Source organism: Nerophis ophidion, linkage group LG13 (genome assembly GCF_033978795.1).
Source record: "Nerophis ophidion isolate RoL-2023_Sa linkage group LG13, RoL_Noph_v1.0, whole genome shotgun sequence".
In the NCBI taxonomy this organism is placed as follows: domain Eukaryota; kingdom Metazoa; phylum Chordata; class Actinopteri; order Syngnathiformes; family Syngnathidae; genus Nerophis; species Nerophis ophidion.
The window spans coordinates 9,733,125-9,751,493 of record NC_084623.1 but is presented as its reverse complement, the minus strand read 5'-3'; the positions used below and the strand labels follow the sequence as shown (position 1 = coordinate 9,751,493).

The following is an 18,369-nucleotide window of genomic DNA, read 5'->3' as shown; positions in this document are numbered from 1 at the left end:
TTAAGTGATTCTGGTTTAGCTATCATGAATCAAAGTGGCATCGTATCGACAATCCACAGCCAGCAAGGAATTTGAAATGTGTGTGTGTGTGTGTGTGTGTGTGTGTGTGTGTGTGTGTGTGTGTGTGTGTGTGTGTGTGTCTGCATAATGTTAACCTGTACAAATGTATTTTGAGCTGGCAGTAAGCCGAGTCAGGCTCGCCGCTTTCCATTTGATTTCCCTTCCTCTGTGTCACCACGTTCCCCAGGAATAAAAAAAAAAACTAATTTGCTCCCATCCGGGGGGGGATTCTTCCGTCCCTTTTGTCCCTGGCGGCCCAGTGTTATGTCCAAAAAAAAATGCTTCGTTTGTGACAAAAATCACAAAATGAAGCATTACGTTATATACATGCTTTATAGAGTGAATAGCCATGCATTTATCCTATAAAGGAGCACACCCAAAATTGTGTTTGATGTAAATATAAACAGAATGCAATGATTTGCAAATCATTTTCAACCCGTATTCAGTTGAATGCACTACAAAGACAAGATATTTGATGTTGAAACTCAAACTTTATTTTTTTTTTTGCAAATAATAGTTAAATTAGAATTTCTTGAAGTAGTTGGGAAAGGGCATGTTCACCACTGTGTTACATCACCGTTTCTTTTAATGACACTCAATAAACGTTTGGGAACTGAGGAAACTAATTGTTGAAGCTTTGAAAGTGGAATTATTTCCCATTCTTGTTTTATGTAGAGCTTCAGTCGTTCAACAGTCCGGGGTCTCCGCTGTCGTATTTTACGTTTCATAATGTGCCGCACATTTTTGATGGGAGACAGGTCTGGACTCTTACTCTTTTTTTTTTACGAAGCCACGCTGTTGTAACACGTGCTGAATGTGGCTTGGCATTGTCTTGCTGAAATAAGCAGGGGCGTCCATGAAAAAGACGGCGCTTAGATGGCAGCATATGTTGTTCCAAAACCTGTATGTACCTTTCAGCATTAATGGTGCCTTCACAGATGTGTAAGTTACCCATGCCTTGGGCGCTAATGCACCCCCATACCATCACAGATGCTGGCTTTTGAACTTTGCGTCGATAACAGTCTGGATGGTTCGCTTCTCCTTCGGTCCGGATGACACAATGTCAAATATTTCCAAAAACAATTTTGAAATGTGGACTCGTCAGACCATAGAACATTTTTCCCCACTTTGCATCAGTCCATCTTAGATGATTTCGGGGCCAGAGAAGCCAGCAGCGTTTCTGGATGTTGTTGATAAATGGCTGTCATATTTTACGCTTCATAATGAGCCACACATTTTCGATGGGAGACAGGTCTGGACTGCAGGCGGGCCAGGAAAGTACTCTTACTCTTTTTTTTTTTTACGAAGCCACGCTGTTGTAACGCGTGCTGAATGTGGCTTGGCATTGTCTTGATGAAATAAGCAGGGGCGTCCATGAAAAAGACGGCGCTTAGATGGCAGCATATGTACCTTTCAGGATTAATGGTGCCTTCACAGATGTGTAAGTTACCCATGCCTTGGGCACTGATGCACCCCCATACCATCACAGATGCTGGCTTTTGAACTGTGCGTTCGATAACAGTCTGGATGGTTCGCTTCCCCTTTGGTCCGGATGACACAATGTCGAATATTTCCAAAAACAATTTTCAAATGTGGACTCGTCAGACCACAGAACATTTTTCCACTTTGCATCAGTCCGTCTTAGATGATTTCGGGCCCAGAGAAGCCGGCAGCGTTTCTGGATGTTGTTGATAAATGGCTTTCGCTTTGCATTGTAGAGCTTTAACTTGCACTTACAGATGTAGCGACCAACTGTATTTAGCGACAGTGGTTTTCTGAAGTGTTCCTGAGCCCATGTGGTGATATCCTTTAGAGATTGATGTCGGTTTTTGATACAGTGCCGTCTGAGGGATCGATGGTCACGGTCATTCAATGTTGGTATCCGGCCATGCCGCTTACGTAGAGTGATTTCTCCAGATTTTCTGTACGTTTTGATGATGTTAAGGACCGTAGATGTTGAAACCCCTACATTTCTTGCAATTGCACTTTGAGAAACGTTGTTCTTAAACTGTTTGACTATTTGCTCACGCAGTTGTGGACAAAGGGGTGTACCTCGCCCCATCCTTTCTTGTGAAAGACTGAGCATTTTTTGGGCAGCTGTTTTTCTACCCAATCATGGCACCCACTTGTTCCCAATTAGCCTGCACACCTGTGGGATGTTCCAAATAAGTGTTTGATGAGCATTCTTCAACTTTATCAGTATTTATTGCCACCTTTCCCAACTTTTTTGTCAGGTGTTGCTGGCATCAAACTCTAAAGTTAATGATTATTTGCAAAAAAAAAAATGTTTATCAGTTTGAACATCAAATATTTTGTCTTTGTAGCATATTCAACTGAATATGGGTTGAAAATGATTTGCAAATCATTGTATTCCGTTTATATTTACATCTAACACAATTTCCCAACTCATATGGAAACAGGGTTTGTATTTGCATTATTGGCCGTCAGCAGAGAAAAATTTTGCCACACCGTTTTATAGGCTGCGTCATACGAAGCGTAGGGAAAAAAAATAGCGGCTTTTAGTCCGGAATTTAGGTTGCATCTTCCTTCTCATTCGCTTCGTCCGTGCCTTTGCAGAACCATATCAACGTCGAGCGTGTTCTTCATCATTCCCCTCTGCTGCCCCCCCTCCACCTCCAGTAATATCTCAGTGTTCGGTAATGATGGATCGGGAACCTGTTGGAGTAAAGCAAACACATTCATCACAAAGCCAACAATGCCACAGTCCACCAGATCGCAGTTTTTGTTCCTGTAGCACTGCTCCTCTGAGGAGGATGTGGTCTTTATGGCTCGAGACTTGCATTCTTCTGAACTCCACACCATTCATGTAATAAGAGTTGTGTGGATTTTCTACTAAATGAAGACGTACAGTCGTGGTCAAAAGTTGGCATACACTCTAAAGAACATAATGTCATGACGGTCTTGAGTTTACAATAATTTATACAACTCTTATTTTTTTTTGTGATAGAGTGATTGGAGCACGTACAAAAAAAACATTCATGAAGTTTGGTTCTTTTGTGAATTTATTATGTATGGGTCTACTGAAAATGTGACCAATTCTTCTGGGTCAAAAGTGTACATCCATCCATCCATTTTCTACCGCTTATTCCCTTTTTTGTCGCGGGGGGTTCTGGTGCCTATCTCAGCTACAATCGGGCGGAACGCGGGGTACACCCTGGACAAGTCGCCACCTCATGTCAGCAATGTCAATATTTGGTTACATGTCCCTTGGCAAGTTTCACTGCAATAAGTGAATTATATTTATATAGCGCTTTTTCTCTAGTGACTCAAAGCGCTTTACATAGTGAAACCCAATATCTAAGTTACATTTAAACCAGGTGGGTAAGGTGTCTTGCCCAAGGACACAACGGCAGTGACTAGGATGGCGGAAGCGGGGATCGAACCTGCAACCCTCAAGTTGCTGGCACGGCCGCTCTACCAACCGAGCTATACCGCCCTTATAAGGCACTTTTGGTACCCATCCTCAAGCTTCTGGTTGAATTTTTGACTTTTTTTCCCCCAAAAACCGACATCAGTGTGTAAAGGATATCACCACATGGGCTCGGGAACACTTCAGAAAACCGCTGACAGTAACTACAGTTGGTCGCTACATCTGTAAATGCAAGTTAAAACTACCATATATATAGCTCGGTTGGTAGAGCGGCCCTGCCAGCAACTTGAGGGTTGCAGGTTCGATTCCCGCTTGCATCATCCTAGTTACTGCCGTTGTGTCCTTGGGCAAGACACTTTACCCACCTGCTCCCAGTGCCACCCACACTGGTTTAAATGTAAAAATTAGATATTGGGTTTCACTATGTAAAGCGCTTTGAGTCACTTTGAGAAAAGCGCTATATAAATATAATTCACTTCACTTCACCTCACTTCACTGGGAGCAGGTGGGTAAGGTGTCTTGCCCAAGGACACAACGGCAGTGACTGGGATGGCGGAAGCGGGGATCGAACCTGCAACCTTCAAGTTGTTTGCACAGCTGCTCTACCAACCGAGGTATACCGCCCTTATAAGGCACTTTTGGTACCCATCCTCAAGCTTCTGGTTGAATTTTTGAATTATTTTTTTCCCAAAAACCGACATCAGTGTGTAAAGGATATCACCACATGGGCTCGGGAACACTTCAGAAAACCGCTGACAGTAACTACAGTTGGTCGCTACATCTGTAATTGCAAGTTAAAACTACTACTTGGGGCGGCATACCTCGGTTGGTAGAGTGGCCGTGGCAGCAACTTGAGGGTTGCAGGTTCGATTCCCGCTTGTGCCATCCTAGTTACTGCCGTTTTGTTCTTGGGCAAGACACATTACCCACCTGCTCCCAGTGCCACCCACACTGGTTTAAATGTAAAAATTAGATATTGGGTTTCGCTATGTAAAGCGCTTTGAGTCACCTTGAGAAAAGCGCTATATAAATATAATTCACTTCACTTCACTATTTAAAGCCAAAGCCATTTATCAACAACACCCAGAGACACTTCGTTGGGCCCGAGCTCATCTTAGATGGACTGATGCAAAGTGGAAAAAAGTGTTCCGTGGTCTGACGAGTCCACATTTCAAATTGTTTTTGAAAACTGTGGACGTGGTTTCCTCCGGACCAAAGAGGCGCAAAGTTCAAAAGCCAGCATCTGTGATGGTATGGGGGTGCATTAGTGCCCAAGGCATGGGTAACTTACACATCTGTGAAGGCACCATTAATGCTGAAAGGTACATAAAGGTTGTTTCTTCAGCAATGTCCACACGTTTTAAGTCAGGCCATTCTAAAACCTTCATTCTAGCCTGATTTAGTCATTCCTTTACCACTTTAGATGTGTGTTTGAGGGTTATTGTCCTGTTGGAACACCCAACTGCGCCCAAGACCCAACCTCCGGGCTGATGATTTTATGTCCTGAAGAATTTCATTGTCCCATATACTCTCTGTAAAACACCAGTTCCATTGGCAGCAAAACAGGACCAGAGCATAATACTACCACCACCATGCTTTACAGTAGGTGTGGTGTTCCTGGGATTAAAGGCCTCACCTTTTCTGCTCCAAACATATTGCTGGGTATCGTGGCCAAACAGCTCCATTTTTGTTTCATCTGACCACAGAACTTTCCTCCAGAAGGTCAATCAATCAATCAATCAATGTTTATTTATATAGCCCCAAATCACAAATGTCTCAAAGGACTGCACAAATCATTACGACTACAACATCCTCGGAAGAACCCACAAAAGGGCAAGGAAAACTCACACCCAGTGGGCAGGGAGAATTCACATCCAGTGGGACGCCAGTGACAATGCTGACTATGAGAAACCTTGGAGAGGACCTCAGATGTGGGCAACCCCCCCCCCTCTAGGGGACCGAAAGCAATGGATGTCGAGCGGGTCTAACATGATACTGTGAAAGTTCAATCCATAGTGGCTCCAACACAGCCGCGAGAGTTCAGTTCAAGCTGATCCAAGACAGCAGCGAGAGTCCCGTCCACAGGAGACCATCTCAAGCGGAAGGCGGATCAGCAGCGTAGAGATGTCCCCAACCGATACAGGCGAGCGGTCCATCCTGGGTCCTGACGAGCGGTCCATCCTCGGTCTCGACTCTGGACAGCCAGTACTTCATCCATGGTCATCGGACCGGACCCCCTCCACAAGGGAGAGGGGGACATAGGAGAAAGAAAAGAAGCGGCAGATCAACTGGTCTAAAAAGGAGGTCTATTTAAAGGCTAGAGTATACAGATGAGTTTTAAGGTGAGACTTAAATGCGTCATATGTGATGTCAGATGAAACAACATTTTAGCTGTTTGGGCACAATACCCAGCAATATGTTTGGAGGATTAAAGGTAAGGCCTTTAATCCCAGGAACACCATGCCCACCGTCAAGCATGATGGTGGTAGTATTATGCTATGGTCCTGTTTTGCTGCCAACTGAACTGGTGCTACAAATGGGACAATGACAAATGAGGATTACCTCCAAATTATTCAGGACATCCCAAAAATTTTCAGTCCGGAGGTTGGGTGTTCCAACAGGACAATGACCCCAAACACACGTCAAAAGTGGTAAAGGAATGGCTAAATCAGGCTAGAATGAAGGTTTAAGAATGGCCTTCCTAGAGTCTTGACTTTGTGGACAATGCTGAAGAAACAAGTCCATGTCAGAAAACCAACAAATGTAGCTGAACTGCACCAATTTTGTCGAGAGGAGTGGTCAAAAATTCAAGCAGAAGCTTGCCGGAAATTTGTGGATGGCTATCACAAAAAAATAACATTTGTAGAATTTTTCGGAGACTCTTGAGAGCCATGACATTATGTTCTTTATAAGTGTATGTAAACTTTTGACCACGACTGTAAATCGAGGAAACTTACCGTACACCTGAAGAAATTTAGATGTATTAGTGTAAATCATGGGTGTCAAACTCTGGCCCGCGGGCCAAATTCGGCCCGCCATGTAATTTATTTTGGCCCTTTAGACAATATAAAATTAACATTAGAGTTGGCCCGTCGGTATTATACAGCGGCGGTGCATTCACCGCTAATTATGATACTTGCCAACCAACCCTCACGATTTTCCCAGGAGACCCCCCCCGAAAATCTACCAGGACAACCATTCTCCCAAATTTCTACTCGGACAACAACGTGCCTTAAAGGTACTGCTTTTAGCGTCCTCTACAACCTGTTGTCATGTCCGCTTCTCTACCATACAATCAGCGTGCCAGCCCAGTCACGTAATATATGCGGAATCTACACACACACACACACAAGTGAATGCAAGGCATACTTGGTCAACAGCCATACAGGTCACACTGAGGGTGGCCTTATAAACAACTTTAACACTGTTACAAATATGCACCACACTGTGAACCCACACCAAACAAGAATGACAAACACATTTTGGGAGAACATCTGCACTGTAACACAACATACCCAGAAACCCTTGCAGCACTAACTCTTCCGGGACACTACAATACACACCCCCCGCTACCAACAAACCTTGATTTTGCATTTCACTATAAAGTTATATAAGCCTTGCTAGTTCAAAATTCAATGCAAAACTTGTTTGGGTCCCTTTTAAAAGGTTAAGTTGTTCAACTAAACTTTGTTTAATTTGGAATTTTGGCCCACTCTGTATTTGAATTTGACACCCCTGGTGTAAATGTTCAAATCCGGGCACATTCCTTTTTTTACATCACAAGCAACTTGAAATTGACCGCAGAGTTGGCCTGGTTGGCCACGCCCAGACCCCGCCCCCTTTTAAACACTGCACAAAACTTAATAAAATATTGGCATTTGAGTAATTTGTTTAAAAAAGTGCCTCATGTATTGTGTTCTTTTTTCAGATCAATCGAGCGCCGTCGGACTGGGGCCTTCCCTCGGCTTGAAGAAGTCCTGCTCGTTGGAGAGTCTGCAGACGGCCATGTCCGAGGTCAGCAGGAAAAGCGAGCTCCTCCCTTTCCACCGTCCTCGTCCGAATATGATCCGAGGGAGGGGTTGCAATGAGAGCTTCAGGGCGGCGATTGATAAATCCTACGATGGACCGCCCCTAGATGATGACGGTGAGTCTGACGTTCAGGTGACCGGAAGTACGTTTTGCACGAGTTGAGTTAAAAAACCTGCAATCCCGATGTTTTCTTTAAAGTCTAGGAATAACAGTTTGAAACACTGATATCGGTAGGTCGGGAGTTCAAATAAGGGTCCCAGCTGGGCAATCTACTCACCTGCCGCTGCCTTCGAGGCCGGTCCTTACACGCCCGCTCTCTTTATTTTCATGTACATTTGGGGTGTCCCATTCAGTAAAAAAAACTGTAACATGCCTGTGGAGAGGCGGAGCCGACGGGTCGACGGCGGGGTAGGACACGCTGTAGCCCTGCTCAAGATGGCGGCAAAAAGGCGGAGAATGTGGCGGAACGGAGAGGACCTGAATTCAGGACCAGAATTTGATTGCAGCTGCGTCGCTCCCGGTACGCCACATTCTCCGCCTCCTTGCCGCCATCTTGAGCAGGGCTACAGCGTGTTTTGCCCCGCCGTCGGCTCCGCCTCTCCACAATCTCATTCCGTTTTTTTAAGGTGTTCCGTCATAACTCTATCGGACATTGTGACTTTTGGTATTAGTGGTCCTGAAAAAAAGGGACCTAAGCACACATACTGTACAGCAGATTTTTATTTTTTTTTACCTACTCAGTGGCCTGGTGGTTAGAGTGTCCGCCCTGAGATCGGTTAGGTTGTGAGTTCAAACCCCCGGCCGTTTTTTCAGTGGTCGAAATCTGTGCTTTTTGGGTGTTTTACAAGTTATTACGGTAATCTACGTCACCTGAAAATATATCATATTGTAGGTGTTTGTTACAATTTGAATTCATATTTTGCTGTTTGTTACATTTTTGTTGTGTTTTTCTTGATTGTAAAAGATACACAACTATCGAGGAGGTAGTCTGAGAAGTAAAAGATGATCGATGTTCATATGTGTTTAATATTCAGTGTTTTACTGTTCATAGTTAATGTTGTAAATCCCACTGTGAAAGTCTCTCTCCATGGTGGGTTCTCCTGGTGCCGACAGGTCTTCTGGGAGCCCAGTGGTCAGGTTTGAACAAAGTCTTTTATCGCAAGAACACACGCCCAAGGATAGCCTGCTTCCCAGTAGTCTTCGTTCTCTGGACTTTTCGGTCTGCTCGTGTCTGCTCCCTCTCTCAGTCTCTCGGGCTTCTCCTCCCACTCCAACCACGTGTCTCGGACCGGCCGCTGCTAATGAGGGCTCATGGTGATTAAATAACAAGCTCCAGCTGGGCAATCTACTCACCTGCCGCTGTCTTCGAGGCCGGTCCTTACACACCCGCTTTCTTTATCTTAATGTACATTTGGGGTGTCCCATTCAGTAAAAAAACTGTAATATGTCATTCAAAAGTTTTAGCAACTGTTATGTAAAAGAAAAGGGGTAGAATTAAATAAGCTCTGCTTTTTCCTACTCCTTTTCGAACATGTTGAAAAGAGAAACTGGAAATTGTGACGTGTCATGTTGTATGCATGCATGTTCGAAATAAACTTAACCTCAACCTCGTCAGACCACAGAACACTTTTCCACTTTGCATCTGTTCATCTTAGATGATCTCGGGCCCAGAGAAGCCGGCGGCGTTTCTGGATGTTGTTGATAAATGGCTTTCGCTTTGCATAGTAGAGCTTTAACTTGCACTTACAGATTAGCAACAAACTGTATTTAGTGACAGTGGTTTTCTGAAGTGTTCGTGAGCCTATGTGGTGATATCCTTTAGAGATTGAAGTCGGTTTTTGATACAGTGCCGTCTGAGGGATCGAAGGTCACGGTCATCCAATGTTGGTTTCCGGCCATTCCGCTTATGTGGAGGGATTTCTCCACATTCTCTGAACCTTTTGATGGTATTATGGACCGTAGATGTCGAAATCCCTAAATTTCTTGCAATTGCACTTTGAGAAACGTTGTTCTTAAACTGTTTGACTATTTGCTCACGTAGTTGTGGACAAAGGGGTGTACCTCGCCCCATCCTTTCTTGTGAAAGACTGAGCATTTTTTTGGGGAAGCTGTTTTTTATACCCAATCATGGCACCCACGTGTTCCCCAATTAGCCTGCACATCTGTGGGATCTTCCAAATAAGCGTTTGATGAGCATTCATCAACTTTATCAGTATTTATTGCCACCTTTTCCAACTTCTTTGTCGCGTGTTGCTGTCATCAAATTCTAAAGTTAATGATTATTTGCACTCAAAAAACAATGTTTATCAGTTTGAACATCAAATATGTTGTCTTTGTAGCATATTCAACTGAATATGGGTTGAAAATGATTTGCAAATCTTTGTATTCTGTTTATATTTACATCTTACGCAATTTCTCAACTCATATGGAAACGGGGTTTGTATATATACTGATACTTAGTTTAAATAGTGTTATGTTTCCTTCACCCATGCACTGTCTATATGCATTTTTGTCCTGCTGGTTTCCTACCACGATGCCGTGGAGACAAACAGTACAAAGCAATGCGGCCGACCCGCCCTTCACCATTTGATTCAATATTTGGCCAGGCTATTAAATATTTATTCAGGAGCTAAATACTCTCTGCTCGGGTGTGCTTCGCTGAGAGGCGTGGCTCAAATCCCAGTAGTGTTATTAGCAGCAAACTCTTATCAGTCAGCAGCAGAGTAATGAGACTGCCTGTTTCAGATCACTACACCACACACAGGATGCCACTAATAGGGCACGTCAACACCCCGCACACGCACCGGCCCCCCGTCTCTCACCGTGCTTCTAATTGTCCAAAACTTTTTGCAAGCTGCTGTTAATTGACAGAGAACAGTTCTCCAAAGTGTTCCCGAAACTTTTTAACTTGGCCATTGTCAAATGCACCCGAGCTGTGACGGACGACTGGAAATGCAAACACACATACAGTGGGGGTGAAAAAGTATTGTGCAAGTTCTCCCACTTAAAATGATGACAGAGGTCTGTAATGTTCATCATAGGTACACTTCAACTGTGAGAGACAGAATGTGGGAAAAAAATCCAGGAATTCACATTGTAGGAATTTTAAAGAATTTATTTGTAAATTATGCTGGAAAATAAGTATTTGGTCAACCATTCAAAGCTCTCACTGATGGAAGGAGGTTTTGGCTCAAAATCTCACCATACATGGCCCCCATTCATTCTTTCCTTAACACGGATCAATCGTCCTGTCCCCTTAGCAGAAAAACAGCCCCAAAGCATGATGTTTCCACCTCCATGCTTCACAGTAGGTGTGGTGTTCTTGGGATGCAACTCAGTATTCTTCTTCCTCCGAACACGACGAGTTGAGTTTATAGCAAAATTCGTAACAAAACTCCTAAAACATGTAATACGACTCTTAGAATAGGTAATAAAACGACTAAAACACGTAATAAGACTTTTAAAACACGTAATAAGACTTTTAAAACACGAAAAAAGACTTTTAAAACACATAATAAGACTCCTAAAACACATAATAAGACTCTTAAAACACGTAATAAGACTCCTAAAAGACGTAGCAAGACTCCTAAAACACGTAATAAAACTCCTAAAACACGTAATAAGACTCTTAAAACACGTAACAAGACTCCTAAAACACGTAATAAAACTCCTAAAACACGTAAAAAGACTCCTAAAACACATAACAAGACTCCTAAAACACATAATAACACTCCTAAAACACGTAAAAAGACTCCTGAAACACATAACAAGACTCCTAAAACACGTAACAAGACTCTTAAAACACGTAACAAGACTCCTAAAACACGTTAAAAGACTTTTAAAACACGTAACAAGACTCCTAAAACACATAATAAGACTCTTAAAACACGTAACAAGACTCCTAAAACACATAAAACTCCTAAAACACATAACAAGACTCCTAAAACACATAACAAGACTCCTAAAACACATAATAAGACTCCTAAAACACGTAAAAAGACTCCTGAAACACGTAACAAGACTCCTAACACGCGTAACAAGACTCCTAAAACACGTAACAAGACTCCTAAAACACGTAAAAAGACTCCTGAAACATGTAACAAGACTCCTAAAACACGTAACAAGACTCCTAAAACACGTAACAAGACTCCTAAAACACGTAACAAGACTCCTAAAACATGTAACAAGACTCCTAAAACATGTAACAAGACTCCTAAAATACGTAACAAGACTCCTAAAACACGTAAAAAGACTCCTGAAACACGTAACAAGACTCCTAAAACACGTAACAAGACTCCTAAAACACATAACAAGACTCCTAACACGCGTAACAAGACTCCTAAAACACGTAACAAGACTCTTAAAACACGTAACAAGACTCCTAAAACACGTTAAAAGACTTTTAAAACACGTAACAAGACTCCTAAAACACATAATAAGACTCTTAAAACACGTAACAAGACTCCTAAAACACATAAAACTCCTAAAACACATAACAAGACTCCTAAAACACATAACAAGACTCCTAAACACATAAGACTCCTAAAACACGTAAAAAGACTCCTGAAACACGTAACAAGACTCCTAACACACGTAACAAGACTCCTAAAACACGTAACAAGACTCCTAAAACACGTCAAAAGACCCCTGAAACATGTAACAAGACTCCTAAAACACGTAACAAGACTCCTAAAACACGTAACAAGACTCCTAAAACACGTAACAAGACTCCTAAAACACGTAAAAAGACTCCTGAAACATGTAACAAGACTCCTAAAACACGTAACAAGACTCCTAAAACACGTAAAAAGACTCCTGAAACACGTAACAAGACTCCTAAAACACGTAACAAGACTCCTAAAACACATAACAAGACTCCTAACACGCGTAACAAGACTCCTAAAACACGTAACAAGACTCCTAAAACACATAACAAGACTCCTAACACGCGTAACAAGACTCCTAAAACACGTAACAAGACTCCTAAAACCCGTAAAAAGACTCCTGAAACATGTAACAAGACTCCTAAAACACATAAAAAGACTCCTAAGACACGTAAAAAGACTCTTAAAACACGTAAAAAGACTCTTGAAACAAATTAAAAACACAGAATGAGGTGTTTGCACATACACTTGGTGGCCTTGGAGGTGAACAGTGAACGAAGACCTGAAGGATAAAAAATTTATGACAATTCTTTTCACACGGTGTTGATCTGGAAATGGTTGTTTCGGCCTTTTGTTGGTTTGGCACCGAACGGAGATGTTCAAGCATTTTTCATTCTCTAGCGGGGGACTTTTCAAATGAGGCTGATAAATTAGCAGTAATGCTACTTTTTGTGGCAACGCTTTTGCGTCATACTTGACATATTACGGTTGTCTGTTCAACATCTTCCCGCTTGAAGCCAAACCGCCGCCAGACGATGGACCCTGTTCTGTTTTTCTTAGGATTTCATTCTTCCTCCATTTGTTACCAGATTAGCACCTTCTCTCTCTCTCGTATTACCACTCCCACCACTCTGTTTATATTCAGACCAGTACATCTTATTTCCGAGGGCGGAATTGGGGCGGCATGGCGGTTGAAGGTTCACTCGCCGCCTATTGACATCCAAATCGCTGCCGTTGTGTCCTTGGGCAGGACACTTCACCCTTGCCCCCGGTGCCGCTCGGAGGGGGCAAGCTGCTAACCCAGGGCAGCTGTGGCTACAAATGTAGCTTACCACCACCAAGTGTAAATGAATGATGGGTTCCCACTTCTCTGTGAGCGCTTTGAGTATATAATAATAGAAAAGCACGATAAAAATCTAATCCATTATTATTATATTATATTAATTGTGTACTCCCAGGAGCTGTATTGTTAGCCACCTCTTACTTGCCGTATTTTACGAGTTAGAATGCATGAACCCAAAAAAAAAAAAAAATATGTGTTATACATAAGGATTGTGAATGAAAGGCAAACTTAAAAAAAAAACATTAGCTTATTCAAGACAAGGTTGGTCGGTAAGATGTTATCACAGCTCAGCTGTCTTATAAGCACAATAAGGAATTCTTCTATTCTTTTTCGACTTTTTAGACGCATCGGAGCAGAGTTCAGGACGGGAGACGCCGGCCAGCAGCTCATCCCGCCAAGGAGCGGGGGGGGACCCGACGGAGGAAAAGACAAAAGCAGACAAGAAAAAGAAAGTGAAAACAAAGAAGAAGGACAAGAACAAGGTCAAAGGGAAAGACAAAGAGAAGAAAAAACCGGAGGAGTCTGAGGAGACCGAGAAGAAGTCGAAGAAAATAGGTTTCAGCCTGTTGAGGTAATTTGTATTCCCCTGTTCTTCATCTTTGGCAGTAGTCGGAATAATGTTTCTCACCGGGGCTTGGGAAGATGAATGCAGCATGCAGTGATTAACCTTCGAGTATATGCACTGACACGACCTGGATCCATACAACCATTTTTTATTCCCTCCCTTGTGCGAGCTTCTGTGTAACGGTGTCGTACGGATAAACCTCGATTTACACACCTAATTGGGTTTTTACCCTAGACAAGTTTGTTTTTGTGACGCACAGTTCTCCTTCAAGGCCTACTGAAATGAGATGTACTTATTTAAACGGGGATAGCAGGTCCATTCTATGTGTCATACTTGATCATTTCGCGATATTGCCATATTTTTGCTGAAAGAATTTAGTAGAGAACATCCACGATAAAGTTTGCAACTTTTGGTCGCTAATAAAAAAGCCTTGCCTGTACCGGAAGTAGCAGACGATGTGCGTGTGACGTCACGGGTTGTGGAGCTCCATTGTTTACAATCATGGCCACCGGCAGCTAGAGCGATTCGGACCGAGAAAGCGACGATTTCCCCATTAATTTGAGCGAGGATGAAAGATTCGTGGATGAGGAAAGTGAGAGTGAAGGACTAGAAAGAAAAAAAAACGACGAGGGCAGTGGGAGCGATTCAGATGTTATTGGACACATTTACTAGGATAAGTCTGGAAAATCCCAGTGTCTCCGGTGGGAGGAGGCAAGAGAGTCCGCAGCTGTTCTAAAAATAGCTCAAATAGCAGCACTTACCAGTGAGCTGCCTCTATTTTTTTAAATTGTATTTATTTACTAGCAAGCTGGTCTCGCTTTGCTCGACATTTTTCATTCTAAGAGAGACAAAACTGAAATAGAATTTGAAAATCCAAGAAAATATTTAAAAGACTTGGTCTTCCCTTGTTTAAATGAAGTCATTTATTATTTTGTTTTACTTTGCTTCTTATAACTTTCAGAAAGACAATTTTAGAGAAAAAAAATACTAATTTAAAAATGATTTTATGATTTTTAAACACATATACATTTTTACCTTTTAAATGCCTTCCTCTTCTTTCCTGACAATTTAAATCAATGTTGAAGTTTTTTTTATTTATTTTTGTAAACAATAATAAATGCATTTTAATTTAATTCTCGTTTTAGCTTGTTTTTTCGACGAAGAATAATTGTGAAATATTTCTTCAAACGTATTGTAATTAAAATTCCAAAAAAATATTCTGGCAAATCTAGAAAATCTTTAGAATCAAATTTAAATATTATTTCAAATTTTTTTAGAATTTCTTTAAAATTTTGGTTCTGGAAAATCTAAAAGAAATAATGATTTGTCTTTGTTAGAAATAAAGCTTTGTTCAATTTGTTATATATTCTAACACAAGGCAGATTGCTTTTTAACCTATATAAAACATGTCATCAAAATTCTAAAATTAATCTTAATCAGGAAAAATGACTAATGATGTTCCATAAATTATTTTTTTATTTTTTTCAAAAAGACTCGAATTACCTAGTTTTCCTCTTCATTTTTTTCGGTTGAATTTTAAAGAGTCGTGATTGAAGATAAACTATGTTTCAAAATTTTATTTTCATTTTTTTCGTATTTTCTCCTCCTTTAAACCGTTTAATTAAGTGGTTTTTTTCATCATTTATTCTCTACAAAAAAACTTCCGTAGAAGGAAAAAAAAATGTACGACGGAATGACGGACAGAAATACCCCTTTTTTTTTATGTATATATCAATCAATCAATCAATGTTTATTTATATAGCCCCAAATCACAAATGTCTCAAAGGACTGCACAAATCATTACGACTACAACATCCTCGGAAGAACCCACAAAAGGGCAAGGAAAACTCACACCCAGTGGGCAGGGAGAATTCACATCCAGTGGGACGCCAGTGACAATGCTGACTATGAGAAACCTTGGAGAGGACCTCAGATGTGGGCAACCCCCCACTCTAGGGGACTGAAAGCAATGGATGTCGAGCGGGTGTAACATGATACTGTGAAAGTTCAATCCATAGTGGCTCCAACACAGCCGCGAGAGTTCAGTTCAAAGCGGATCCAAGACAGCAGCGAGAGTCCTGTCCACAGGAGACCATCTCAAGCGGAGGCGGATCAGCAGTGTAGAGATGTCCCCAATCGATACAGGCGAGCGGTCCATCCTGGGTCTCGACTCTGGACAGCCAGTACTTCATCCATGGTCATCGGACCGGACCCCCTCCACAAGTGAGGGGGGGACATAGGAGAAAAAGAAAAGAAGCGGCAGATCAACTGGTCTAAAAAGGAGGTCTATTTAAAGGCTAGAGTATACAAATGAGTTTTAAGGTGAGACTTAAATGCTTCTACTGAGGTAGCATCTCAAACTGTTACCGGGAGGGCATTCCAGAGTACTGGAGCCCGAACGGAAAACGCTCTATAGCCCGCAGACTTTTTTTGGGCTCTAGGAATCACTAATAAGCCGGAGTCTTTTGAACGCAGATTTCTTGCCGGGACATATGGTACAATACAATCGGCAAGATAGGATGGAGCTGGACCGTGTAGTATTTTATACGTAAGTAGTAAAACCTTAAAGTCACATCTTAAGTGCACAGGAAGCCAGTACAGGCGTAATATGATCAAACTTTCTTGTTCTTGCCGAAAGTCTAGCAGCCGCATTTTGTACCAACTGTAATCTTTTAATGCTAGACATGGGGAGACCCGAAAATAATACGTTACAGTAATCGAGACGAGGCGTAACAAACGCATGGATAATGATCTCGGCGTCTATATATATATAAATGTATTTATTAAAGGTAAATTGAGCAATTTGGCTATTTCTGGCAATTTATTGAAGTGTGTATCAAACTGGTAGCCCTTCGCATTAATCAGTACCCAAGAAGTAGCTCTTGGTTTCACAAAGTTTGGTGTAATGCCTGCAGCTAAAAGCAACTGCGTGAGAACGTAAACTCCAATATCACGATATAGTCATTTTCTATATCCCACAGAGACAAACAGGCGATATATCGAGTACATCGATATATCGCCCAGCTTTTTTCCACCGTATGCTCCTCATCTACAATGTCTTATCTACCATTCCTGAATCAGAAACTATTAGATTGTCCGGTAACCTAATATGTCAGCTCCCGAACACCATATGTTGAAGCTCTCTCGACAAGGACGCACAGTCTGCACACACACACCTCCTGTCTCACGGTCACAGGCGCACAAAATGGTGAAGACCACCCTAAAAGTGCTGCCCCAATTTCTTTAAGAGCTACTTAAAATGATCTCTCAGAGCTTTTTTGGTGATGAAGTCAAACACCGTGCTTGGGATTTAGTTCTGCAGGTGCACACACACACACACACCTCGGTCTTTCTATGAACAATGTGGACCCGATACTTTAATTACAACCTGACATCAGATCTTGTTTTTTTCTTCTTGAGCCGGGATTTCAAATGACTATTACATCGATTGAAAAGCTTTTCTCTCGTAAATTGATTCCTGATTCACTGTTACTTTGACAAATATGCTTAGAAAGGCTCCTCTCAGGTGTACGACGTAAATAAACAAGCATCAGCTTCTAAAATTTGGATTGTATCGCACTGATCATTTCTCACAAGTGCTATTTTTATCGAACAGTTGGCCCTCATTAGAATAAAGTAGCGTACCGGGCCTAAGTATTCATCGAGATGCCACCTCAGTAGAAGCATTTAAGTCTCACCTTAAAACTCATTTGTATACTCTAGCCTTTAAATAGACTCCCTTTTTAGACCAGTTGATCTGCCGTTTCTTTTCTTTTTCTTCTATGTCCCACTCTCCCTTGTGGAGGGGGTCCGGTCCGATCCGGTGGCCATGTACTGCTTGCCTGTGTATCGGCTGGGGACATCTCTGCGCTGCTGATCCGCCTCCGCTTGGGATGGTTTCCTGCTGGCTCCGCTGTGAACGGGACTCTCGCTGCTGTGTTGGATCCGCTTTGGACTGGACTCTCGCGACTGTGTTGGATCCATTGTGGATTGAACTTTCACAGTATCATGTTAGACCCGCTCGACATCCATTGCTTTCCTCCTCTCCAAGGTTCTCATAGTCATCATTGTCACCGACGTCCCACTGGGTCATTTTTGTCACCGATGTCCCACTGGGTGTGAGTTTTCCTTGCCCTTATGTGGGCCTACCGAGGATGTCGTGGTGGTTTGTGCAGCCCTTTGAGACACTAGTGATTTAGGGCTATATAAGTAAACATTGATTGATTGATTGATCAAAAACAAGGCAGAGTTTTTTTTTTTACTTAATATTTTTGGGCCACTGTAACATTACAGATATTTTGAACAGTCACACTGTGTTTGAATATTAGGAAAAGAAAATGCGAATCACTTCATGAGGTGATTATTTGGCCTACCAATAGATGGCGCTTACCACAGTTTGAGAATGACTACTTTAATAACACCTATTTAATGGAACAAATGCTTTTAAAGCAAAACAAAACTCTTTTTATTTGATGCATAGTTCTGATGTGGGGCGGCATAGCTCGGTTGGTAGAGCGGCCGTGCCGGCAACTTGACGGTTGCAGGTTCGATTCCCGCTTCCGCCATTCTAGTCACTGCCGTTGTGTCCTTGGGCAAG

At 42.1% G+C, this 18,369-nt stretch overlaps 1 protein-coding gene across 1 annotated transcript in view; it reads left to right on the top strand.

Moving 5' to 3' along the window:
- The window catches only part of LOC133564224 (partitioning defective 3 homolog B-like), a 405,625-nt gene that overhangs the window by 220,956 nt on the left and 166,300 nt on the right, over positions 1-18,369 (top strand). The window contains exons 19-20 of the mRNA XM_061918379.1: positions 7,380-7,595; positions 13,550-13,778. Coding sequence (XP_061774363.1) covers positions 7,380-7,595; positions 13,550-13,778 — 445 coding nt within the window. The remainder of the gene's footprint in view (positions 1-7,379; positions 7,596-13,549; positions 13,779-18,369) is intronic.